At 32.9% G+C, this 22,624-nt stretch overlaps 1 protein-coding gene across 6 annotated transcripts in view; it reads left to right on the forward strand.

Annotated features, from left to right (window-relative positions):
• Positions 1–22,624, forward strand: part of PCDH17 (protocadherin 17) — a 99,279-nt gene that overhangs the window by 71,661 nt on the left and 4,994 nt on the right. For 3 of the 6 annotated variants that reach the window (XM_063595784.1, XM_063595783.1, XM_008950659.6), the window contains one exon: positions 7,976–8,059. The exons of the other annotated variants lie outside the window; for them this stretch is intronic. In XM_063595784.1, the coding sequence (XP_063451854.1) occupies positions 7,976–8,059 (84 nt within the window). The remainder of the gene's footprint in view (positions 1–7,975; positions 8,060–22,624) is intronic. 6 annotated transcript variants of the gene reach the window in all.

The following is a 22,624-nucleotide window of genomic DNA, read 5'->3' on the forward strand; positions in this document are numbered from 1 at the left end:
GAAGTATGGTGATAGGTGACCAGTGGTTCTAAAATTCTGATTCTATTTATTACAGAAATGACATAGAAGTAAAAAATAATATATTTATAACATTTTTGCTTCAAATGTAAATGAATTCCATCCTCAAAAGTTTTGTGTATTTGTTTTATTACATATTTAAATTTTGAGTGAGAAGTTTTATTTTAAGTGTATTAAAGTTTTTAAGTGTATTAAAAACAACAGCAACAACAATAACTGTACGGGTTTTTTTTTGGATGGAGTCTTGCTCTGTCGCCCAGGCTGGAGTGCAGTGGCATGATCTCGGCTCACTGCAACCTCTGTCTCCCAGGTTCAAGCGATTCTTCTGCCTCAGTCTCCCGAGTAGCTGGGATTACAGGGACGTGCCACCAGGCCCAGTTAATTTTTGTATTTTTAGTAGAGACGGGGTTTCATCATGTTGGCCAGGATGGTCTCGAGCTCCTGACCTCTGGTGATCCACCGCCTCGGCCTCCCAAAGTGCTGAGAATACAGGCATGAGCCACCATGCCCAGCCTGTTTTTCTTTTTGATACCAAAACGTAGCTTCAAAATAAATGGCTTTCACTTGCAAAAGGCTCCATGTCTAAACAGAGTTTGTGCCTGAATTATATTGTACTTTGCTTGATTTGCCCACCGAGCCCTACTTGGCATCATAACCTAATAGTAGCATTCACTGAGTGCTTTGCATACATGTATTCACTTAGCCCCCACAGAAGCCCTGTGAGGATATCCCCATTTTACAGAGGAGGGAGTGAAATAATATAGAACATAAGAGATTTGCTCTAGAACACCTACAGTAAAACTTTAAATCCAGCTGTGCAGGGTTGCCAAATTCAACCCCTTCCCTTCCCCAATGTTCTAACTGCCAGACATCATTTATATTTGCAGTAATCCACATATTCCAGTTGAAATTCTCAACTCCTCAAACAAAGCAGGCAGCTAGAGTCAAAGGATAGTAGATATACTCTCCCTTTGCCTCCACTGTGCTCTCCAAGTACTGAAAGAGCTCAGCAGTATGACACGCAACTGCATGTGGCAAGACAGCCAGTCTCTGACTATAAATGACCCACATAGACCCATAGGAGAACACTGTCCTGCTCTTATTGTCTTTGTCACATTCTGAACTGCTGCGACGATGAGTTCAAAAAGTGGTTAGAAAAAATAGCTATTAGAAGGAGGCACAGTTAAAGATGCTGGCAGGCTCCAGCTGATTCTGACCTTTCTGCCTATCTCTCTGCAAAAGTATGTAAGTGTTTGTAACTGTGTTGTGTGTGTGGTGTTTGCATGTGCACATGTGCATATGTGTGTTCTGTCTTGTTTTCATTTTTATATCACCAGTTTACTTTTATTAAAATTTCACAAGTGATGGAGTTAACTGGCTTCTGTAAATGTTCCCCACTTTTTAATGACACATTGTTTTTTGCCAAGATAAGAATTTAGAAGTCCATAAAAGGCATCTTCTTTTTCTCTAAAATTTGAGGTTATGGGTTTTTTAAGCCACATGACTTTGAATATAATTTAATCAGCTTGCTTTTAGGCCTAACAAGCACCAGATATGAACTGCTTGGCATTCAAAAAATTTTTTTGAGAGAGGAAAACTTATAGATAATTTGGGGTGCATAAAGAACTTCTAGGGGTAGTAAATAAGTAAAGGTGATTATTTCCCAATTAGGTTAACAAAGAAAGTCTAATAAATTTAGGGATGCAAGAAAGTGTATAGTGGAGGAAAGATAAGGAGGAGCGAGCAAAAGGAGATTGGAGTAAAACAAACTCTTCTTTCATGCATCTTCATAAAATCATGTCTATGTCCCCGAAGGAGGAAACTAGCTCTTTTTCTCCTGCACTTTCTATTATGTTTTATTGTTCTGTTCAAAGACTTCAGATTAATTACTATAACTCAAATTAATTAGCCTGAGTTAGTATTCTCTTTTTTAGAACAATTGCACAGCATGTTGAATATAGCTAATAATTGGGTACTATGCATTTAAATATTACTAACTGAATAAACTTCTAATTTCTGAGCTAGTATTCTTAGCATTGTATTTAGTACTGTAGTTCAGCCACCCTATGAGTTTAGCATGTTTTTGTAAACTAAACTAGGAATCTACTTAATTATGACCTTTTTAATGTAGTAAAATTTTTCTTTGAATTCCAAAAGTCAAAATAAAGAATAAACTTTCATAAAATAATTTATTTTCAGTTGTAGAATACACATAGGCTCAGTCTTTTTGATTGTATAGTCTACCAGTGATGTTTGTTTTCTGTCATAATCAGAATGTTGACTTATCCTTTTATTTTTACTGCTGTTGCTACTATTGTTGAGCTAGAGAAAGTCACAGAAAAAAATTTAAGATAAGATTTATTCCTGACTTGGTTGGATATTTTTATACTCTTAGATACCTGTTCTCTGATTTCAAGACTAAAATGAATAAGAATTCAGCTATATAGGTTTTTAGTCTCTGAAATTTAATCACAACCCAGCTGTACCTGTCAGTGTGCCATTTTGTTTTGACATCAAAGTGAAATGGTTTAAATGATTTCTCTCTTCTTTGTAGCCATTGTCAAGGATAATGATGATTACATGGCTTATTATGTCTTCATGACTTTTTGGTAGGCATTACAGATCACAAAATCTGCTTTCTAAAACAGTCTAGTAGGCAGCAGAAATTTTGTAGAAAAGCAAAAGTCTATCGAGCGTTTTTCCCTTTGATTATAATTCTGATAATATAAACCATTTTTTAAATCTAATTTTGCATTATATTTCTGAGTCATCATAATGATTGATAGATAAATATTAGGAATGATTTTAATTTAATAGCTATTCCCTATTGTAAAGCCCAGCTTGCTGACTCAAATCTCTATCCAAAAAAAAAAAAACTACTGAAACTCTGAAACCTAAGATGTGGGCACAGTAATTGGAAGCCATTATTTGAAACAGTGACAAGGGATAATTTGCTATGCTACAATAAAACATGTATTGATTTTTCATTTAAAGAAATTGAAATAACATGGCGGAAACATTCTACTTTGAACAATATCACAAAACGATGAGATATTTTATTGCATTTGTGTGTAAGATACTCTTGTCAGTTTTCACACACCATTAGGTTTAATCACTTTGAGGTATGTTATGTAACTTGGATAGATTGATTTGTAGGATCTGCACTTGCTAAGGACATGTGAATATTATAAGTACATATACATTATATCATGTGTATATGTGTATGTATATATGTATATTATGTATATGTATATATACGTAATGTAGAATTTCTTTAGCATCCCACAACCAATCATTTATAAAGTTTGACTCAATTTCTTTTTAAAGCTACTTGACATTTACTCTTCTCCTCCTCCACAACATTTATTTCATGAAATAGAATGCCTTAGAGAGAAAATATGACTGAATATTAATATAGATATAAAACCCAAAAGAAACAAAATATGTGCATTTGTACTAAATTGAGAAATGCCTTTGCTAATAACCCATATTGCTAATATATAGTATATTTTAGTGAAATTTAGCATAATATTTCTTAAGGAAAATGTATTTCTGCCTTTTTTATCTTAACAAAAATATAATCAATGCCTTTTAATAAATGTATAAATATGAAATATTTTTAATGTTTAAGTTTTCATTTTCTAGAAAAGTAGGAAAATTATATATTGTCTGAAACAATGCAGAGTATCAGCTGTTGGCATCATCCATTCATATTATCCATATTAAGTATCTGACTAAGAACATGCATGTATATGGAGCTATATTTACAAATATAAAGACATGTATTCTCCTTACAGAAGAAGATCTCTTTTGATCATGAATCCAAATACCCATACTCATATGTGCACATTTTGTGCACATGTATTGTCACACATTTCATTTAATAACTCACTAGTATATATGGAAATTTTAAGTAAATTTATCCCTGGAGATGATACCAAACATCTGATATACTATACCTAGAAATCAAACACAGTACGCAAACTGAAAAGAGAAGCTTCATCAGTTTTAAAAAATAAGCAAAAATAGGGTAGGCACAGTGGCTCACCCCTATAATCCCAGGACTTTGGGAGGCCGAGGCGGGCGGATCACCTGAGGTCTGGAGTTCAAGAGCAGCCTGGCCCACATGGAGAAACCCTGTCTCTACTAAAAATACAAAATTAGCTGGGTGTGGTGGCACATGCCTGTAATCCCAGCTACTTGGGAGGCTGAGGCAGGAGAATCACTTGAACCCAGGAGGCAGAGGTTGCGGTGAGCCGAGATTGAGCCATTGAATTCCAGCCTGAGCAACAGGAGAAAAACTCCGTCTTAAAAAAAAAAAAAAAATACCCTTACCTTTCAATAGGTGTCAGAGAAAAAGCATCAGATTACTTCTACATGAAATCCAGGAAATGTAAATATTAAAACACAAAACTGAAAAAAAAGCAAAAATAGTGATTAATTTGTAGACATTTTAAGAAAATATTTGTTTCAAAGTATTTCGTATGATTTGGAACAATTACAGATGTGTTTCTTGGGTGCTGTCAATTGAATCTTACAGTCAGCAGCATCAATTTTACTGGCATATGTACTTACATATTTTGCCAGATTGTTTATTTGTGAACCATAATATGGAAGACAAATATTTAATTTTGTCATTTCAGTCTTGTTTTATCTTTCCACAGTCTACTTTTTAATTTACTCCATTGTCATTATCAGCAGCAGTGTTTTTATTGCTATGTAGGCATTTTATATTTTGAAGTTTCTTTTTCAACAGCCTGGATTAGTTTCCTAGGGCTGCTATAACAAAGTACCACTAACTGAGTGGCTTAAAACAAGAGAAATTTATTTTCTCATGGTTCTGGAGACTAGAAGTACAAAATCAAGGTTTAGCAGAGCCATGCTCTCCATGATGGTTTATTCTTCATTTCATCCCATCTCTGTCCTTTTCAGTCCAAGTTGGCAATGTTTCTGCTAGTATAAAATTCTCAAAAACTTTGTTCATCTTCTGTGTTGACAGGATGAGCAATAGACAAGATAGTTCTCTATAGATCCTTCCTCAGTAACTCCATCTCTAATCCTAACCACTGTTGAAGTGGTGGATTGGATCCATAAGTCACTTGCTTAATCTTTTTAGCAAATGGTTGTTGAGCCACATCCTTGGCTCTGTTTCCAAAGCATGCTATCTGATTGGCAGTTGAGAATTTTCCAAATCAAGTGCTGCTTCCATTTTCCTTAAGAGTTCATTCCTCAATTATTCTCTTTTCCTCTAATTAATTTTCTCAATTTTCATTTTCTTAATTATGTAATTTTCTCAATTACAAAAGTAATTGCGGTTTTTGTTAAAGAAATTGCCAAAAACTCAAGTACTTTTGCACCTAGCTAATATAAGCATCAAGAAGTAACCACACCACACACATCACACTTAGCTTGGAGATCTGAGCTAAGAATCCAAGTTCATCACTTACAAGTTCTACCTTCTACTTAGTAGTAGATCACAATTTGGCAAAGTTTTCTGCCACTTTATAACAAGGATTGTCTTACTTTCAGTGTCCAAAAACATTTCCATTTGAGACCATTTGCATTTATGACTATATACGTATGTCATAAAAAAACTTTCTCTGTAGCTTTGTTTGTGATATATGACCGTGTGTGTGTGTGTGTGTGTGTGTGTGTGTGTGTGTTCATAATAAAAGCTTTATCTGTAGATTTTCCTTTGCTTCTTTCTGAGCCCCCAGCAGAATCAACTTTAATGTCATTATTTCCTTCAATAGTATATTCAAAACAATATAGGCTTTTTCTACCAAACACCTCAAAGATCTTTTAGCTTCTACCCATGGCAGAATTCTAAAGCCACTTCTACATTTTTAGATATTTTTTACAGCAGCACCTCACTTCACAGTAGCAAAATTAGTAATGGTTTTCTAGGGCTGCTATAACGAAGTACTGCAAACTGTGTGGCTAAAAATGACAGAAATTTATTATCTCATAGTTCTGGTGGCTAGAAGTCCAACATCAAGGTATAAGGAGGACCATGCTCTGTCTTATAGTTCTAGGAGAGGACCCTTCCTTGACTCTGGTAATTGCCAGCAATCTTAGACACACACTTCAATCTCTGTGTCTATGGTCCCATGATGTTCTCCCTGTGTGACTGTCTCTGTGTCTCTGTTTTCTCTTCTTACAAGGACACAAGTCTTTGGATTAAGGCCAACTCTATTCCAGTATGACCTCATCTTAAGTAATTACATCTGCAGAGACCCTATTTCCAAATAAGGTCATATTCTGATGTTCTGGGTTGACATACATTTTGGGGTGGGGGGCAGTATCCAATCAAGTACACAGCCTATAGCTGTTTTTTCTTCAACTTGGATGAGATCAATTTTTCTGATTAAAGGAGTTGTGTACTTTATGTGACTCTGCTTATATTATTTTAAAAATATATGACATATTTTGAATGTATCTAAAATACATTAGATATTGACTACTGAGTTTGGATTATTATCAAGTAAATGTAAAGTGCTTTCTACATAGTAAAATGGTTAATGGATATTGAAAAGCCTTATTGTTGGTACCATTAAAAATCTAAGAGGGTCATGTTATATGCCGAAAAGACAAATGAGTTTGGTAACAAAGTAAGAATATATGAAGGTCCTAGACTTTGAACTTTTTTAATATATATTTGGCAAGAACTAGTGCTTTTTCAGAATGTCAAGACAAACATAATAACAAGGTAATTTCTAGATTATTCTTTTTCTCTAAACAAACATTCAGTATATTCTGTATTCTCTTTACTCTGTTAAATATTACAATAGTCATCATTTAAACATGTGCGTGAGGCAGACTTATTTTCAGGTATTTCCATCTGTTGTGAGGGTATACTTTAAAAATAGGACAGAAACACACACAAATTAAACACAAAGCCAGGGGAAAAAGAAAAGAATGAAAGAAATATCCCCAGGGCAACAGTGAGAAAAAAACCATTTGAGCTGCCTGTTATTAATTGTTCAACCTGTTTTACCTTGGAATCCTACATAATTATTTTCCAGGGGAGGGGCAAACAACAGATGTTGAATAAAGGTTGAATCTCAGAAAATGAGACTATTTTAAAAATAAAGTTACTCTTACTCACCAACAGGCATTTTTTTTTGGCAAGACTTTAAGGCAGCGATTGATTTCTCATATTCACTGTGCATTTCAATAACATTAATGCAGAACAAAATATTCTTTTTTTGTTTTAGTCTAAGAAGTAGATCAAATATACATGTACATAATATATCTAAGTTAGAGGATCATAAAAAGCAAAACAAAAACAAAAGCAAGAATATACCACAGCATTTTCTTAATTTTGTATTACATACATGTTTCATGTTAGGTAACAAAAAAATAGAAGATGTTACAGAGATATATATATGTATAAAAAATATATATATATATTTCTCATTGCTAAAGTCAGTACATTCTTAAATTAGGTGACTGAGTAAAGGGCTAAATTACAAATAGTGTCTTGTTTCAAGTTCTAGACAGCATATATTGTATAACTAATATTAAGATGCAGTACACATTTTTATTAAAACCTTGGTAACTAGGGATGTTATAGAATAGTTTGTGACTTTAATTTTTGGGGCCTGCTTGTTCACGTCTTCTATCCACTATTGCAGAAAATTATTTTATTTAAGATTAATGAATGCATCATCATCATGAGTGTATTTCTTCCATGGACCTAGGAATACATCTGGTTACTTTGCACTGTTTTCATCTCATCTAAACTTAAATACCCCCAGAAAAGTAATTTTCTTCCAATAAGACTAAGTCTTATGTAGCTGGGGAAATATCAATGACCATATCTTTTAGATATTGATCATTCTAAAGAATTTTAATATAAAAGTTAAAATCAATAGAGAAGGATTCATAATTCAGTTGGCCCTTTTTCCTACTTGGTTTTTTCTATTTGTTAACTAAAAATATTTTATTTTTCAAGCATTCCCGACTTTGCTTTCCTTTGCTATCCTCACCCTACACACCATCACAAGTAGACTTCAGTCTGTTGATCTGCTTCCTCCAGGTGAGCAATTTCTTCATCTGCTAGCTTTCTTCTCTGTGATCCAAATTTTACTTGTTAGATGATAGCACTCATAAAACTATACATTTGCAAGGCAGAACATGTGGACTTTATTTCTTTAAAGGAAAATAGCATAGTAAGTGAGTAATTTTCTTTATTGTTTCTGCATTAATGCTCTTAGTATTTCCGGAAAAGCTGTATAGTGTTAACGGTTGAAACAAGAATCTAGTCTTACACCAGGTTTTTAATATTTGTTATTCTTAAGTGAGTTTAAGTGGGCCAAATCTTAATTATTTCATATTTTGAAAATTCTACCATTTATATTAATTTCACTTAGGAGATAGTGTAGAATAAACTGATGGAATGGAAAGTGGGCTGTACAGGAAAGAAAAACTTGATTATTTTCTTTTGGTGTAAGTTGTTGGTGTAGATGCAATCTGCTTCACTGTTGCCACCTGAATAACTGTGTTTCACCTGAGAAACTGAGTCCCCAAATTCCTCTTTCCTTTTGGACTCAATTACACATCATATTAGCTAAGTGTTACTTTGTGAAAATACGTTAAAGGCTTCTTTACACAATACTTTAAAAAACCTTTACATAGCAGCCCCATATAGTTTCCTAAAGGCAAGGCAGAACCAAAATTATATAAATTATAATGGCTAATGAAGCTAAATATTTAAATCCCTGGAACTCCATAAATTATGCAATATATTTCAATCTCTAAGTATGCTTTACATGTGATTCAGATAATCTTGGAAAACACATTAAGATTTGAAACAACTGGAAAAATTAAGTAAAAAAACAGGAAAAAGTATTCCTATCTCAGGTGAAATTTTAGCTCAACATATTATACCATTCTACGTCTGGATATCATCCAAGTCTGTGAATCATTTGAATGCTTTTGAGAGATTTGATTGGTTTCTGCATAGTTTAATCACTACTTAAGAAAAACACTTGCTACTGGAGAAAATGATTATATCAGGTTGTTGCTGTGCTTGAAAAACATACATGTATATTATAGTAATCTAAGAATCGCAATTTTTCTTGCTTTATTCATGCCAGAGAAAGAGACAAGGTTGCTTTATTTCTTGTATGGAAATGAATGGAAACTGGAGTAAAAATAGAACAGCTTTAAACAGACAAGGTTATAGTTGGGAAAGTTATACCTGTCCTTGATTTGGGGGTAAAAAGGTGAGAAGTTTGAAACACAAGGGTGTCCATGTGCATGTGCATGCACACACACACACACATATATAAGGTCTATATAAAGTCTTCCTTGTTACCCTTGAATAGCTGTGATTTCACATTGATTAAATTTTAATTAGTTGGGAAAAGTGTTATTTTTTTTCATTCAGCAAAAATTAAATTCAAGGGTATCATTTATACCAATAATCATTTTGGATTTTAGAATGTAAATTTTTATACATTATTTCATGTGTTCCTCAATATATTTCTGTCTTGATCTCACATCCATTTCCTGCTCAAATGTATGTGAATGCTCACTGGTGCATACATGCACAGGCACATGTACACCTGTGCAGAACCATGGCCATTTACCAACAAGAAACACAGAGCTAGTGTTGTGATTGAGCACCAGGAAAACTGGAAACTGTTGTTAGGTAAATTAAGCCTTATTTTATGTCCACTAAGTGGTTCTCAGAGATTGTTGTCTTTAGGCAAGGCCCCTTCTATTCATTTCCATCTGGTATATGAATGTAATTTTTTAATCATGTGTATGAAGAATGCATGCATAACTATATGTACATTTTCTTTTTAGCTGTATTCCTTGGGTGATAATTATGTGACAAATTTGAAGTTATCATTTTAAATTTACATTTTCTCAAAGTGTCAAGATAATCAGGATAGCAAAGCTTGCTAATATTTTCTATTGAATATATACTATAAAACTCTTCAATTTAGAATACAATTGTTGAGGCTACTGAATGTAATTTTGCATATATATTTTTGATTATTATAAAATTACTATAACATAATCATTTTGTCTCTATGTTATAAAATAATCAGAATAATAATATTTTTACTTTTGTTTCAATTATCTCCCAAATAGTTCATATAGATATAATCTTTGTGTTTTATAGGTAATAAATACATCAATGAGTTATGTATCTTTGGATGTATAGTTTTTAATAAATTATTAATCTAACAATACATTATTTATATTTGGGATTTTATGCAAAATTATGTGCAGATATATTTATTTTTAGTAATAAAACAACTATACTCAATAAGAAAAAAGCCTAGATAGAAAGCTTCTTTTTACTAAGTACTGCTAACCTAATAATTTTTCCATTTTATAATAATAGCAGGTAGGTTTCCTTTGTGATCGTAAATACTTTTATCATTTAAAGAATGAGCTTTAAAATAAATATATTACTGGAAATTTGTCAAATCAAATAGTTTAATTGTAGTTCACTTATGGGTAGACCTTGGATTTTAATACTGGATAACTTTAGCTCAAGTCAAAAACTCATCTGGACCTTAAAAATGTACACATTCACGGTTAGAGTGAAACTTACTTAAATTCAAGCTTTTTTCTCCTTTCAGCAGAGATGTTGTGATCCCAATTATGTGTCCAATAGAAGTGTCCACATTCTCTGATTGACTTATGAATTATATTTCTAAAGGAATTTTAGGGTCCAGTTAGAAGATTACTGCTATTTTCCTAAGCATTATAAAGAAATTTGCTGTGAAAGCAAATGTAAAAATCTGACTTGCCTGAATTTAAATTTATTTTTTTAATAATAGAGTTGCCTAAAAAATTTATTTTGGCTAGATTATGAAGGTCTTAGAACACCAAACTGAATAATTCATCATACATCCATTTTTGATAATGAATATGAAAATTGTTAAATGGCTCCTTGAAAATACCTTTGGTAGCAACAAAAAAATCACTTATTTCTAAGATTGAATGAAAAGATTATTAATAAGAAAAACTCAAATATAGCATGTTTGAATTAAGAAAGACTGTCTTAATTAGTTCTTCTGTTATATTAATATGAATTCCTTTTTAGATTGGATTCAGATTAAAAGTCTGAAAATAAAATAATTGCTTATATATTTGTATTTATTTTCTTGTTAATATTACCCTTTGGGAATGCACTTCACTCTTACTGTCTGTTCTTTGCTCTGGGTATGGCTGATTATCAATGGAATCGCAGAAAATACTCTCCAAGATAAGAAAGTATTTAAAACATCACTGTTAGACACTTTTTTATCTCCATACTGCATGATGCATGGTAACATTTTCTTTAAAAACACATTTTTATCTTTACTGTGATTCAGAAATAGCCCTCTCCAGTAGCTTTTTTGCCCCTCAGTTTGATTACATAGCAGGATAATCTAAAGAGCCACATCTCCTCTCTTTTAATATGTAAATTTCCTGACCTCTTCTACCAATTTCTCCAATGCTTCAGTGTGTTTTAATGATTACAAAACATTAAAGCTGTTACTAGAAAAATGGCTTGTCATTGCCAGTAAAACCTATTACAAGAAACATTTCTGTATATTTACTTTAGAATATGGATATTGAGTGCATTGATTTCACTTAAAGTTTTATTCTTGGGATGAACCAATTGTAGAGGATAAAACACATCAGCTTCCAATAAATTTATAGCACAGTTACAGGTAATAAGAACAGAATGGTTTTAGAGAGGTAATTCCAAGAACAGCCTTTATTTGAAATGGCAGTTATCATTGCTTTCCTACCCTTTATAGGTATTTTTGACTATTTAAAATTATAGTAGCCATAAGATTCACAGTTTCAGCAGCTTAGTGGTAGGGGTATTGTTTGAGTAAGATCAAGGCCGAATTGTTTAGGTCCAAATGCCTGTATTTTATTCTAAAGTTACCTTTGGAAACTATCATTTTAATTGTCCTCTTAGAAAGATTCCACTTCATAGGAGACATTTGTATGTATTTATTCAAGTACATATTTATTATTTTTCTGTGTGTGTGCATGCATGCACATATACACGTATGCATGAACACATTGAGGGTATTTAGCTTTAGTTTTTACATTTTTGTTATATAAGTACCTGTTGCAGAATCATTTATGGAGTAGTATAGTTTCATACATATTTCTCACTCATTTGAATCTTTAAAAAAACCTTTTGTATTACTTCTTTCTTCAAAAATATAGTATTTTTGAAAATACTTGTCTGAGCAAGACACAGATCTGTTCGTCTACACATGCCCACCTAATTTAAGTTAACAAAGGAAACTTTAGACCTATCCCAAGTAGAAATCTGTGAGTTTAATAAATAGCTTCTGGAAACTAGAATGTCATTAAAAATATTAAAATATTAAAAACATTCTTTAAAAATCTATCTTCTGGGACTCCCATATCCTATTGGCAGAGGTTGATTGCTAAATAATAAGCCAGAGAAGATGAACTGCATCTGAATTAACTGTTTTCTGAGAGTGCTAAAACTGACACCTGATTCTGTTTGCTTGTTTCTAGCAATTGAAAATAAGAGCTGCTAGAAACAAGATGAACAACAGGATTTAAACTGGTGAATAGATATACATCCCAATAGCAATCAGACAGCAGGCAGAGAGAAAACACTAATAAGACTCTCTTGCTTGCTTCTTACAACGAGTTTGGTTTAATAGGCATGTTTTCATTGACCTTCCTTACAGGATTACCACTTTGCTAGGAGGATGACTTGAATCTTAGATGTATTCATCCATGTCATCAAAAATGGTGTCATTATCAGAGATGGGGTTGGCTTACAGAGGCAATAAAAGCATAAGGAAAACATCCTCTCCAAAGATGAAGGATAGTAGAATACTTAAACAGTCTTGGGTCTGAAATTCACAGTATTATTTAAGTTGCTAGAATTTTAAATTTGTCCTTGTAAGCCAAACAGCTTTTGCTAACTACTGCATGCCAGAGCATAGGTTTCTCACTGCATATAAATCAGGTTCTTTCGGAAATTGCATTAACTCTTTCAAGACTCTAAAATTACAAAGTCTTATTAATTAATTCATATGTTGATGATAGCTGTTGGCTAAAGTGTAAGATACAGAGACAGCTCACTTAAAAGAGAAAAGTGTCTCATTCGACACGGCAATGCAGTAGAAGAAAAAAACAAAAGAGAAACGTAGCAGAGAAGAAAGAAACCTATAGGTGCTGAGGTGTAGTTTTCAGGATACTCACTGTTTTCCATAATTTAAAATTATAAAGAGGTGATTATTTAAATATAGGCTTTGATTTCAATAACAGTGTCACTGGTTTCCAAAATTTCCTAAAGGGAGATTATTCTGACCTCCAAGTTCGAGTAGAATATATGTCAGGCAGGATTTATCTCATAATTTAAAATGGTATTTTCAATAATAGATAACTTTATATTTTCTATATAAACATTGTTTTTAACAGACATCTGATATTACTGTAAACAATGCATATCTCACAGCAATAGACAGCTATTATGTACAACTTCATTTGGTCCTGGGATCATTCTGAAAACTGACATTATAATCTCACAAATGAATGGTACTGAAATGAGTAATTTATAAAGTATGTAGTTGTTCCCATTATAGGTTACCCGTAGTGTTTGATAACTTTTAATTTAATGATCCTTTCCATCAATTAAAGCATCTGTTCAAATTCAGAAGTGTACATTGAGTGTGTCATATATTCAAGGAATGGAATGCTGAAGAATATACTGTAGTATCTTGATTTCAAGGGACTTTAGGGTCTCCAGGTAAACAGATAAAAAATAATAAGGAATGCAGAGTAATGCTGTAATATATAATTCAATGGGAAAATTGCTACATTATCTTCATACAAAATATAAATGCTTATTTAGGAAAAAATTGGAAGTTTTTAAAATTTATTGTTCTTTATATGGTGTATCAAAAACCTTTTCAATGGTGTATCAAATATGAAAAGTGTTCTGAGATTCAACATCCATCTTACTCTTTGTTGTTGTCTTTGCTTTGTTGATATATTTTTTACCTCTCTTTTGAATACCTAGCGAATCTCTTTTGTTCCAGACTCTCCATTTTCTGATTTTCTAAAATAATCCTTTAATATTTCAAATACTTTACCATATGAAATGTTATGTTTGGTTAATGATAACAGAAAATTAGAGGAAGAGGGAAGAAAGATAAAGCAGATGTAGGAAAAAGAAATATTTTTCTAATGAAGAATTTAAAAATGCAAGATTTATGCTGGTAACATAAAATACCAGTTTAAATGCACATTAAGACTTTCTTTAGAAGAAGCAGGATGATATGAAAGATGAAAGCTGAGTCTGGGGGCTGGAATGCCTATTCCAGTGAATCATTCAGGTCTTGTTGTGTCTGTTGGAGATACTCTGGCTTGAGCCAAAAACTCTAGATATCCCTTTTTAGAAATAATGCTGATTTGGATTCTATTTACCCTATAGCTCATCCCAATTCTATAGTTTCATAAATGGTGTCTGATGACTTTCCAATCAACCACCGAAATAATTCAAGAATCTTTGAGACATATGATACACTGCTTAAATACTTATACTAGTGCTTCATTGCCTGCTGCATTAAATTTGGTCTTTTACTTAGAACTTTTCCATTCTTTTTTCAGATCCTAGCAAATTTTCTCTACATTGTTATGTCAAGTGTTGCCATTGCAGCTTAAGTCCTTTGACCTATAAAGCCGGTCTCTTACTGCCCTGTGAAGTGCACATTCCCATGTGAGGTGTGTTTCTTTTCTTAATCCTTTACCTGGAGCGCCCTCTCTCTGCTCTCCACTCTCTGTTGAAACCCTGATCAGCCTTTGAATCACAGATCAAGCACCACCTCTTGCATAAAGCCTTTCACAATATTACAACCTACGCTTTTCTCTGTATTTCTGCTGCTTGACGTTCATATGACATAGTTCAAAATGTAACTGATCATGAATAATTTCCCATATGCTGGTTTCACTCTACTTTTTAGTTTCCAATCAAAGTTTAAACTCATCGGTAAAGAGATATAGTCTTACAAACTTCAGAACTTTAGAAGTAGATAGACCTAGGTTTATTTACCACAGACCTGTATGCAACAAAACACTCATTCTACAGCATTCTACCCAAGATACCCCTCCTTGAAAACTTTCAATTCCTAGGCAAGGTGTGGGGAGGTGTGTAATGCATTTTTACCTTATAAATTATTGTGTGTAACTTCTTTAAAGTAATTGCTGAACTACACACATCTAATGTGCCCACAAAATGTGAGCTGTCTTTATGCTGGTGGGACGTTTGAATTGTATTGTTTTTCCTTGAAAGTCTCTGTAAGCATACTTTTCTCAAAGTGAATATAAACCTTGTTCTAGTGGTATAATATTGAGCTTCAGCCAGTTCTCTTCAGGGTACCTGTTAGGAAAAAGATGGTTCCATTTAGCTGTGCCTTTACTTCCAAGCATCTGCCGCTGCCCCAGGTGATGGCTGTGCCTACAGAAGGGAATTCAGGGAAGGGGCAGATTAAATTTTCAGTGTTGATCTCAGTGGCATGCCATGGGACACAAATGATATTTGTGCCATAAATTCCCAATGCATGGTTTACATTCTCATTGTTTTGTAGTCCTAGCACTTCCGTATCAAATACTGTTTTGCATTTATTCCTTATCATAAATTTCATTTCAATTTGTCTTAAGTTCTGTTCACCTTAGAGCGCTATCTATGTGTGGTCAATATATACGCCAGAAAATTCCACTCTGGTAAACATTTTACTATGTCCAAAGGGTCACAAACACTTAAAACCATCCCTGAAGGTGTGCAGGTAAATTGAACAGTAAGTGTAAATGCTCCAAACAGCTCCAAATACCCAGCTGTGATTGGATTCACTTGCTTATGATATAGGACAGTGATTTCTGGTGTCTGAATGCAGCCGTGGCAATACATTCAAAAGCATTGTGCGATGCAGGTGCACGCTAGAGGATGGGTACTTCAAAGCTGCCGTGGTTTGACTATTTGATAGTATTATAACAACTTCCTCTTCAAAATGTCCTCTCTGCTATCAAAAGCAGATAGAATGGCACTTCACAAAGTGAAATCTGAAAGCCAGATTAGCAGTGTATACTCCTCAAAATGTATACATTTTTTCTCATAGTATTTTTATTACTTGAGATATATTTTAAATTTATAATTCTTTATGGGGCTGATTTTTTAAAAAATAATTTTATTTCCTCAGGTCCTATGTCTAATTTTTCCTCATTATATCACTGCCAACATGTTAACAGGCAACCTCATGAAATAAGCATATTATAACAAGATATGTTTTCCTCATTATATTAAAAAATAAAAGCAGCAAAACACATTCCATATCTGTGTATCTGTATATCAGTTACTTGATTAAGAAACAACATGTATCCCTGTGCACAAGTGAGACACATGGGAAATACAATGCTATAGAAGAAGAATAGCTTAGCTAAGCAAGGGATGGATTCTCCGATTAACATTTTTTCTTACACAACCCTGTTCTTCCCTGCATAAAGGATAAAACAAGCTTATTAAAAATGGTGTTAAAATAAAACTTGGAAGTAGGAAAAAAATTCCAGGAAATTTGTAATATAAAATACCCATTTAAAAATCTGACACAGGAAAAAATAATTTTGAGACAACTTACTTATCCAGAACTGTCTCTAGAAATAATATTGAAAGCAAAATTTTTACTCCTTTTAGTCAGATAGTGAGAACAGAATATTCATTTTTAACAATATACAAGTAAATGGGACATAGAAGTCATAAGTGGAAATAATAATGTTTATGAATATAGATTGTTAAGGTACCATTTATATGGAATGGCTCACTCTATTATTATAACAAGTGTAAAGGTTTTATAGGATCAGAAAAGAAAGTAAGTCAATAATAATCAACATAGCCAAAAAAAGAAAGAATTGTGTATGTTAGAAAAGTGTCAGTTCACAGGATGTTGTAAATTATGTCAACTCACTGAAAGAAAAATCCATTTTATTAGAGGTATGTTGGACCATTTTCTGATGAGATTTCTATTTTAGCATTGATGTTTTCTCTATGTTAGAATATATTGGGATAAATTGCAATTTGTTGTGGTCATAGAAAAATGTGTGCACATGCATGTGTGTGTAATTGTGTGTATGTGCTGAAGAAAGAAAAAGGCCATAAAATCAAGCTGTTGTTATACCATTAAGGCCTCTTAACAGAAAACTATTACTGAGCATGAACTGCCAGCCAAAGGTCTTGGCTTGGCTTGGTTTGCAGACAGATAAAGAATTTGTGATGGGTACTTAGCTTAGATTCTGTAGAATTAATCTACAGAACACTTGTGCAGACCGTAAATAGAGATGAGTGCTTGCTCTCTGATTTGGAAGACAGCTAATTAGATATTATGAAAGCTTACATTGTTGAAAGAAGGTAAATTAGAAACAAAAAAAGAATAACGGGAACAAATAAAAACTGGACGTCCATTTATAGAGTTGTCTACTTGGAAAAACTCTAATATTAAGATGTTGTTAGAAATGATACCAACTACCACAGTAATAGGAGAACACAATTTCTATTGACATCTGTTTACAAAACAGAAGTAAGACCATTTGGTTGACAATCATAAAGCACAGATAACTTTTTGAAATGTCCCTTTCCCCTGGCCACAACAATTTAGACTGTCTTTATTGATGCCATGATTTATAGATTTTGGTTTTTAAGTGTCTATGACACAGACATTTATCTCATCATTATAGAAAAGAAAATCAGAGGCAAATACTGGATGCACATAGGAAACTCTTGTGCTGCAAACTATATGCACGTTTTCAGGTGTACAAATATGTAAGTTCCCAAAGCACCAAGTAAGTCTGAAACTCAGGGGAGGAAATCCTTTTATGCTCTCTAAAATTTCCCTAAGTGGTCACAAATTACTTTTGTAGTGCTCTGAAGACAGGGAAAATAAGTGTAAAATTCTGACTTGTGACAAATTTCTGCCTGAGAGCAAAACAGAATAGAATAAAGAGGTAGATTCTCTCCAAAGTAAGACTTTTTTGGCTGGTTGCTAGGCATATTTCCTGTGCTTGGACACTACAGAATCAGAATCCACAAGTGTTTTTCCCTGAGCTTTCCACAATAACTATGTTCAACTCAGGCACTTAGTCTTTGTTAATCTTTGTTGATTTTAATAACATTTTGGTTTCAACTTTCTATCTTATAAATGATAATTTTGGGCATCATTGAAATGGCTATGCACTCCTGTGATATAGTGACATTATACAATTAAAACACATTGTAAAATTAAATTATGTAACATTTGTGGGAGACTATTAAAACCCAACAATTTAAAAGCAGATAATTTGATGTTTTTATCTAAGTATTTTTTCCTCACATAGATATAATTTAGAATAATTTCACAATGGCTTAATTCCTCTGAAGGTATATTTTGTCACAAAATGATTGCTTGCCTGATATCCTTAAGATTAAGCTATTAAACTGCTTAGTGTAGGTTAAAAAAGAGAGAGAGAGCTTTCAGATATTATCAGCCAATATGAATATGCAGATTTCGGGTATCTTTATGTCCAAATCCATTTTAATTACATGAAATTCTAAAATCAGAGACAGTTAAAGTGTTGATCTAATCATAGGTTTTGCACCCAGGCTTGTGGCAAAGGGGAAGATTAAAATGTTGCTTATTGGTGCTTTTAGTCTGAAAGATTTATATATATGTGTACATTAATATATGTAAGCTTTGTTAATATATAAACAAATACATAAAATATTGTTATTTTATTTACAATAATAAAATATTGTCATTTTATTTACAATAATAAAATATTGTCTTGTTTATGTACCCCTGATATTATGAATAGAGAACTTCCTGTGATTCACCTGTATTTCTCTTATGGTAATTGCTAGTAGTTAATGTTCAGAAATGCATAGGTTATGAATTTAAGATTTTCTATTTTATTAATGAATTTTTAGTCTGTGTCTTGGAAAAAGCTAAGCTTTATCACAAACATAAAAATAAAGGTCTGTATACAATATGAATATGTGTGCATGTGTGTGTGTGTGGTTTATGGTGCAGGTAAACTGCAAGTACTACAGTCTTTTGAGTTACTTCATCTGTTTTGCAAAAATGTCATATAAATTAAGAGGCACAATTGAACTAATTAAGGTTACTGCATTTAGATACTTCCCTTTGAGGCTTGCATAACAGTCAGATGCAGCAACAGGAGTATAGAAAGTGATTCTTAATACTAAACAAGTGTTTAAAGTTACTTGATTGTCACATAATATTTCAGGGAATCATGCTTTTAAAAGATTAGACATTGTAAACTAATAGTTTATAACTGTAAACACTGTAGTTTACAGTGTCTAATATAGGCAGAACTGCCCACAGTCCCACCTTGTGTACTTTAGAATTGTTTTCTTTCTGCAATATAAACATGCTTATCTGTGAGTATCTCTCATCTGCATACTATTTAAATTTTGCTATGTTTCTTGGCAAGGGATGCATTCTATGAAGGGGTGATCATGTTATATTGAGGAAAGTAGGAAAACAAAAGTAAATAATATCTTGGCAATCCCAGATAGAACCTGAAGAAAAAAGTGAATATTTGTTCAACTATTTTTTATTTGATTTCTTCTGTTCAGGGTTTCTGGACTTGTTTTCTGGTGTATATATTGAATATATGCAAACGGTGGCTATCTAAATAATTTGCTTTTTTTTTCATTTCCATAGCTTATAATTTAACATATCTACTCCAGAATCCATTCCCCTTAAAGTACAGAGAGCAGTTTGATCATCTATCTTAGAACTGTAGGGCTTAAGTAAATACTCTTCAATGTTATTTTTTATTATACACACTTAACTTATTGAGGGCACTTAAAAATGTGCAATAGAAGGTACACATGTCAGAAATACTGTGAATACACACCTTTTTGTCTTAAACAAACCCTTTCTTTGTGGCAGCTTTCCCTCCTTCTCCCTCCACACTACACTCTCTCTTCATCTACCCCCAGCCCTTGCCTCACTCTCATTCTCGTTTCCCTCCTTCCCTTCACTTTGTTTTGCTTCTTTCCCTTTCTACTTTCTTCCTTTTTTCCATTTGTCTATCTTTTTTGCCCAACCAGTCATTCATTGTATATTATCTGTGTCTCTTCTTTCTGTATTTACCTATTCATCCATTTATGTTTTTTCAAAAATGATTTCCCTCTCTCACAAATTCTAACTTGATCCTTGACAGTTAGAGTTCACTTTGTGCTCATAGTTTCTGCTGTTTGTACAAAAGTGTCCATTCAATTTTCTTCACTGCCTGTGAACTGCTGCCATCAAAATTATAGTCTAATCACAAGGTGAACAGCTTGTAATGTATCATAATCAATACTCAAAATTTGCTCCCCACGATGTGACATAAAGGAGTTAAGTAAAATGCTGCAGATTTTCAGCAGTGACAAGCAAACAATCATTTTATGTTGGTGGTTTCAAATTCAAGGTCGATTTACACTTTCATACGTCTGCATTATTCTTTCTTTTTCTGTGTCTTAAATTCATACTGAATTCATTCAGTGTTAGCTATCCAAATAGCTGCAATGAAAGGCCAGTCAATATGAAACATGAAACTACATTAGCATATTTCAAGACAGTGTATGAGTTATAAATGAATTTTTTAAAAAATTTCATGATGCTAGAAGGTACAAAAGTATTACGGAGTGAAATATATTGTAAAGTTTTCTACTTTTCCTTCTTTCTGAAAGATAAAATTTGTTGAAAGTTATCTATTTGTTGAAATGATTTTTTTTAACATTTACTGACAGATATAAATAAAGGTAATATTTATGATTCCCATTTAGAGTAGGTAAAGGAAACAAATGACTGATACCTGATATTGAACCTTTCTTTTTGCTTTTCTATGTATTTATTTACTTATTTATTTTGAGACAGGGTTTAACTCTGTCACTCAGGCTGCAGTGAAATGGCATGATTACGGCTTACTGCAGCCTTGAACTCCTGGGCTCAAGCCATCTTCCTTCCTCAGCCTGCCGCGTAGCTGCATGCACCACCTCACCTGGCTAATTTAAATTTTTTATTTTTGTAGAGGGGTGTCTTGCTATGTTGCCCAGGCTAGTCTCAAACTCCTGGGCTCAAGCAATCCTCCTGCCTTAGACTCCCAAAGTGCTGGGAATATAGGCATAAGCCACTATACCTGGCCAATATTGAACTTCTGATACCCCCTTTTAAAAAATTTCAGTTCTAATTTAAATACATAAATAGAGGCTTCTGAAAAAAAATAATGCCTAGTTTCTGCTGTTCTTCATGTCTGTCTAACAGTCTTTCAATTTGTAGATAGTATTTGCGTCTGTGGATGCACTGTGTGACTGCTTTTCAGCATTCTTTCCTGCATAATAAATTTAACAGTGAATATTTAATTTACTCATAAGAAAACATTTCTTTTAAAAAATGACAAAATTAAAATAGAAGAAAGATACCTAATTTTTTTTGAGGTTTCACAGGTGTGAATAAATAACATAGTATCTTTGTTCTCTCAAGACACCATTTTGATTTCTTCCTAAAAAATTTCAGCCTCTTAAGAAATTGTTTTATCTTAAAACCTTTTGAGAGAAAACAGATTGTGGGCTTTTTAATGTAAATAATTATTTACATGCTTTAAGTATAAATTTAGGTTTCATATATAACTTTGAGAAGCGATATACAAATTTATCAATGCTATTACATTTGCTGCTCTTTTAAATATATGTTTCATGTGGACATCCTTTTCTTGCACAGGACACTCTAAATGTGTAGAGATCATCTAGCACCAATTAAATGGCAAATCCCAAGGGCGCCTAAAAGTGTAGGGACTTCTATTCCCATTACATAAAGGTAAATTGTAAATATCCTCTCCTAAAAGTAAAAGTCTCTGATTTAGAAACAGTCATTAACCACAATGGGCACAATCATTTATATAAGGAAGGGACAACTGGGAAGATGTAGCTCAAAGTTATGGTTTAAAATATTGGGGTCAATGGAAGTATGCAGCTCTTCTATAATTAAGGATTTTTTTTCATATTCCACATTCAGCATCTGTGAAATAGAGATCATTAAAAGAATGCTTTATTTAGAGTCTCTATTGGCAAAGGAAAAAAGTAAAAATTCCCACAGAAAGCATTATTATTTAAAATGGGAAATCATGATTTGTCATTCATTCTGACCTGTATCTGTTGAGTAAATGCATTTTCACCTACTTACACCCAAAACAAAAAGCTGAACAGAAAACTGATTACATGATCCATACGCCTATCTAATAAAATAGAGATGTGCACTTTTTGACAAGCTTATTCATAATACGTCCTGATAAAAAATTCCATTTGCCACTCTCAGTAGGAAAAGTAAGCATTTAAAGGAAACCTTTTATTTCATGACTGTCATCCAAATAACAATTACAAGCAAAATAGTGATAAAACGTTTTTTAAAGAGCAGCTTAGAACTTGTTATGGAAGTTTGCAATCCAGTTTTTGCCTTGTTATTTGATTTGAAAAAAATAATCCTGATAATCTTTTTTGAAGTTCACTGTTTCTAGGATGAGTTATACAGAACAAAGACTAACTGATATTCCCAGG

The sequence above is a fragment of the Pan paniscus genome, chromosome 14 (genome assembly GCF_029289425.2).
Source record: "Pan paniscus chromosome 14, NHGRI_mPanPan1-v2.0_pri, whole genome shotgun sequence".
Taxonomy (NCBI): Eukaryota; Metazoa; Chordata; class Mammalia; order Primates; family Hominidae; genus Pan; species Pan paniscus.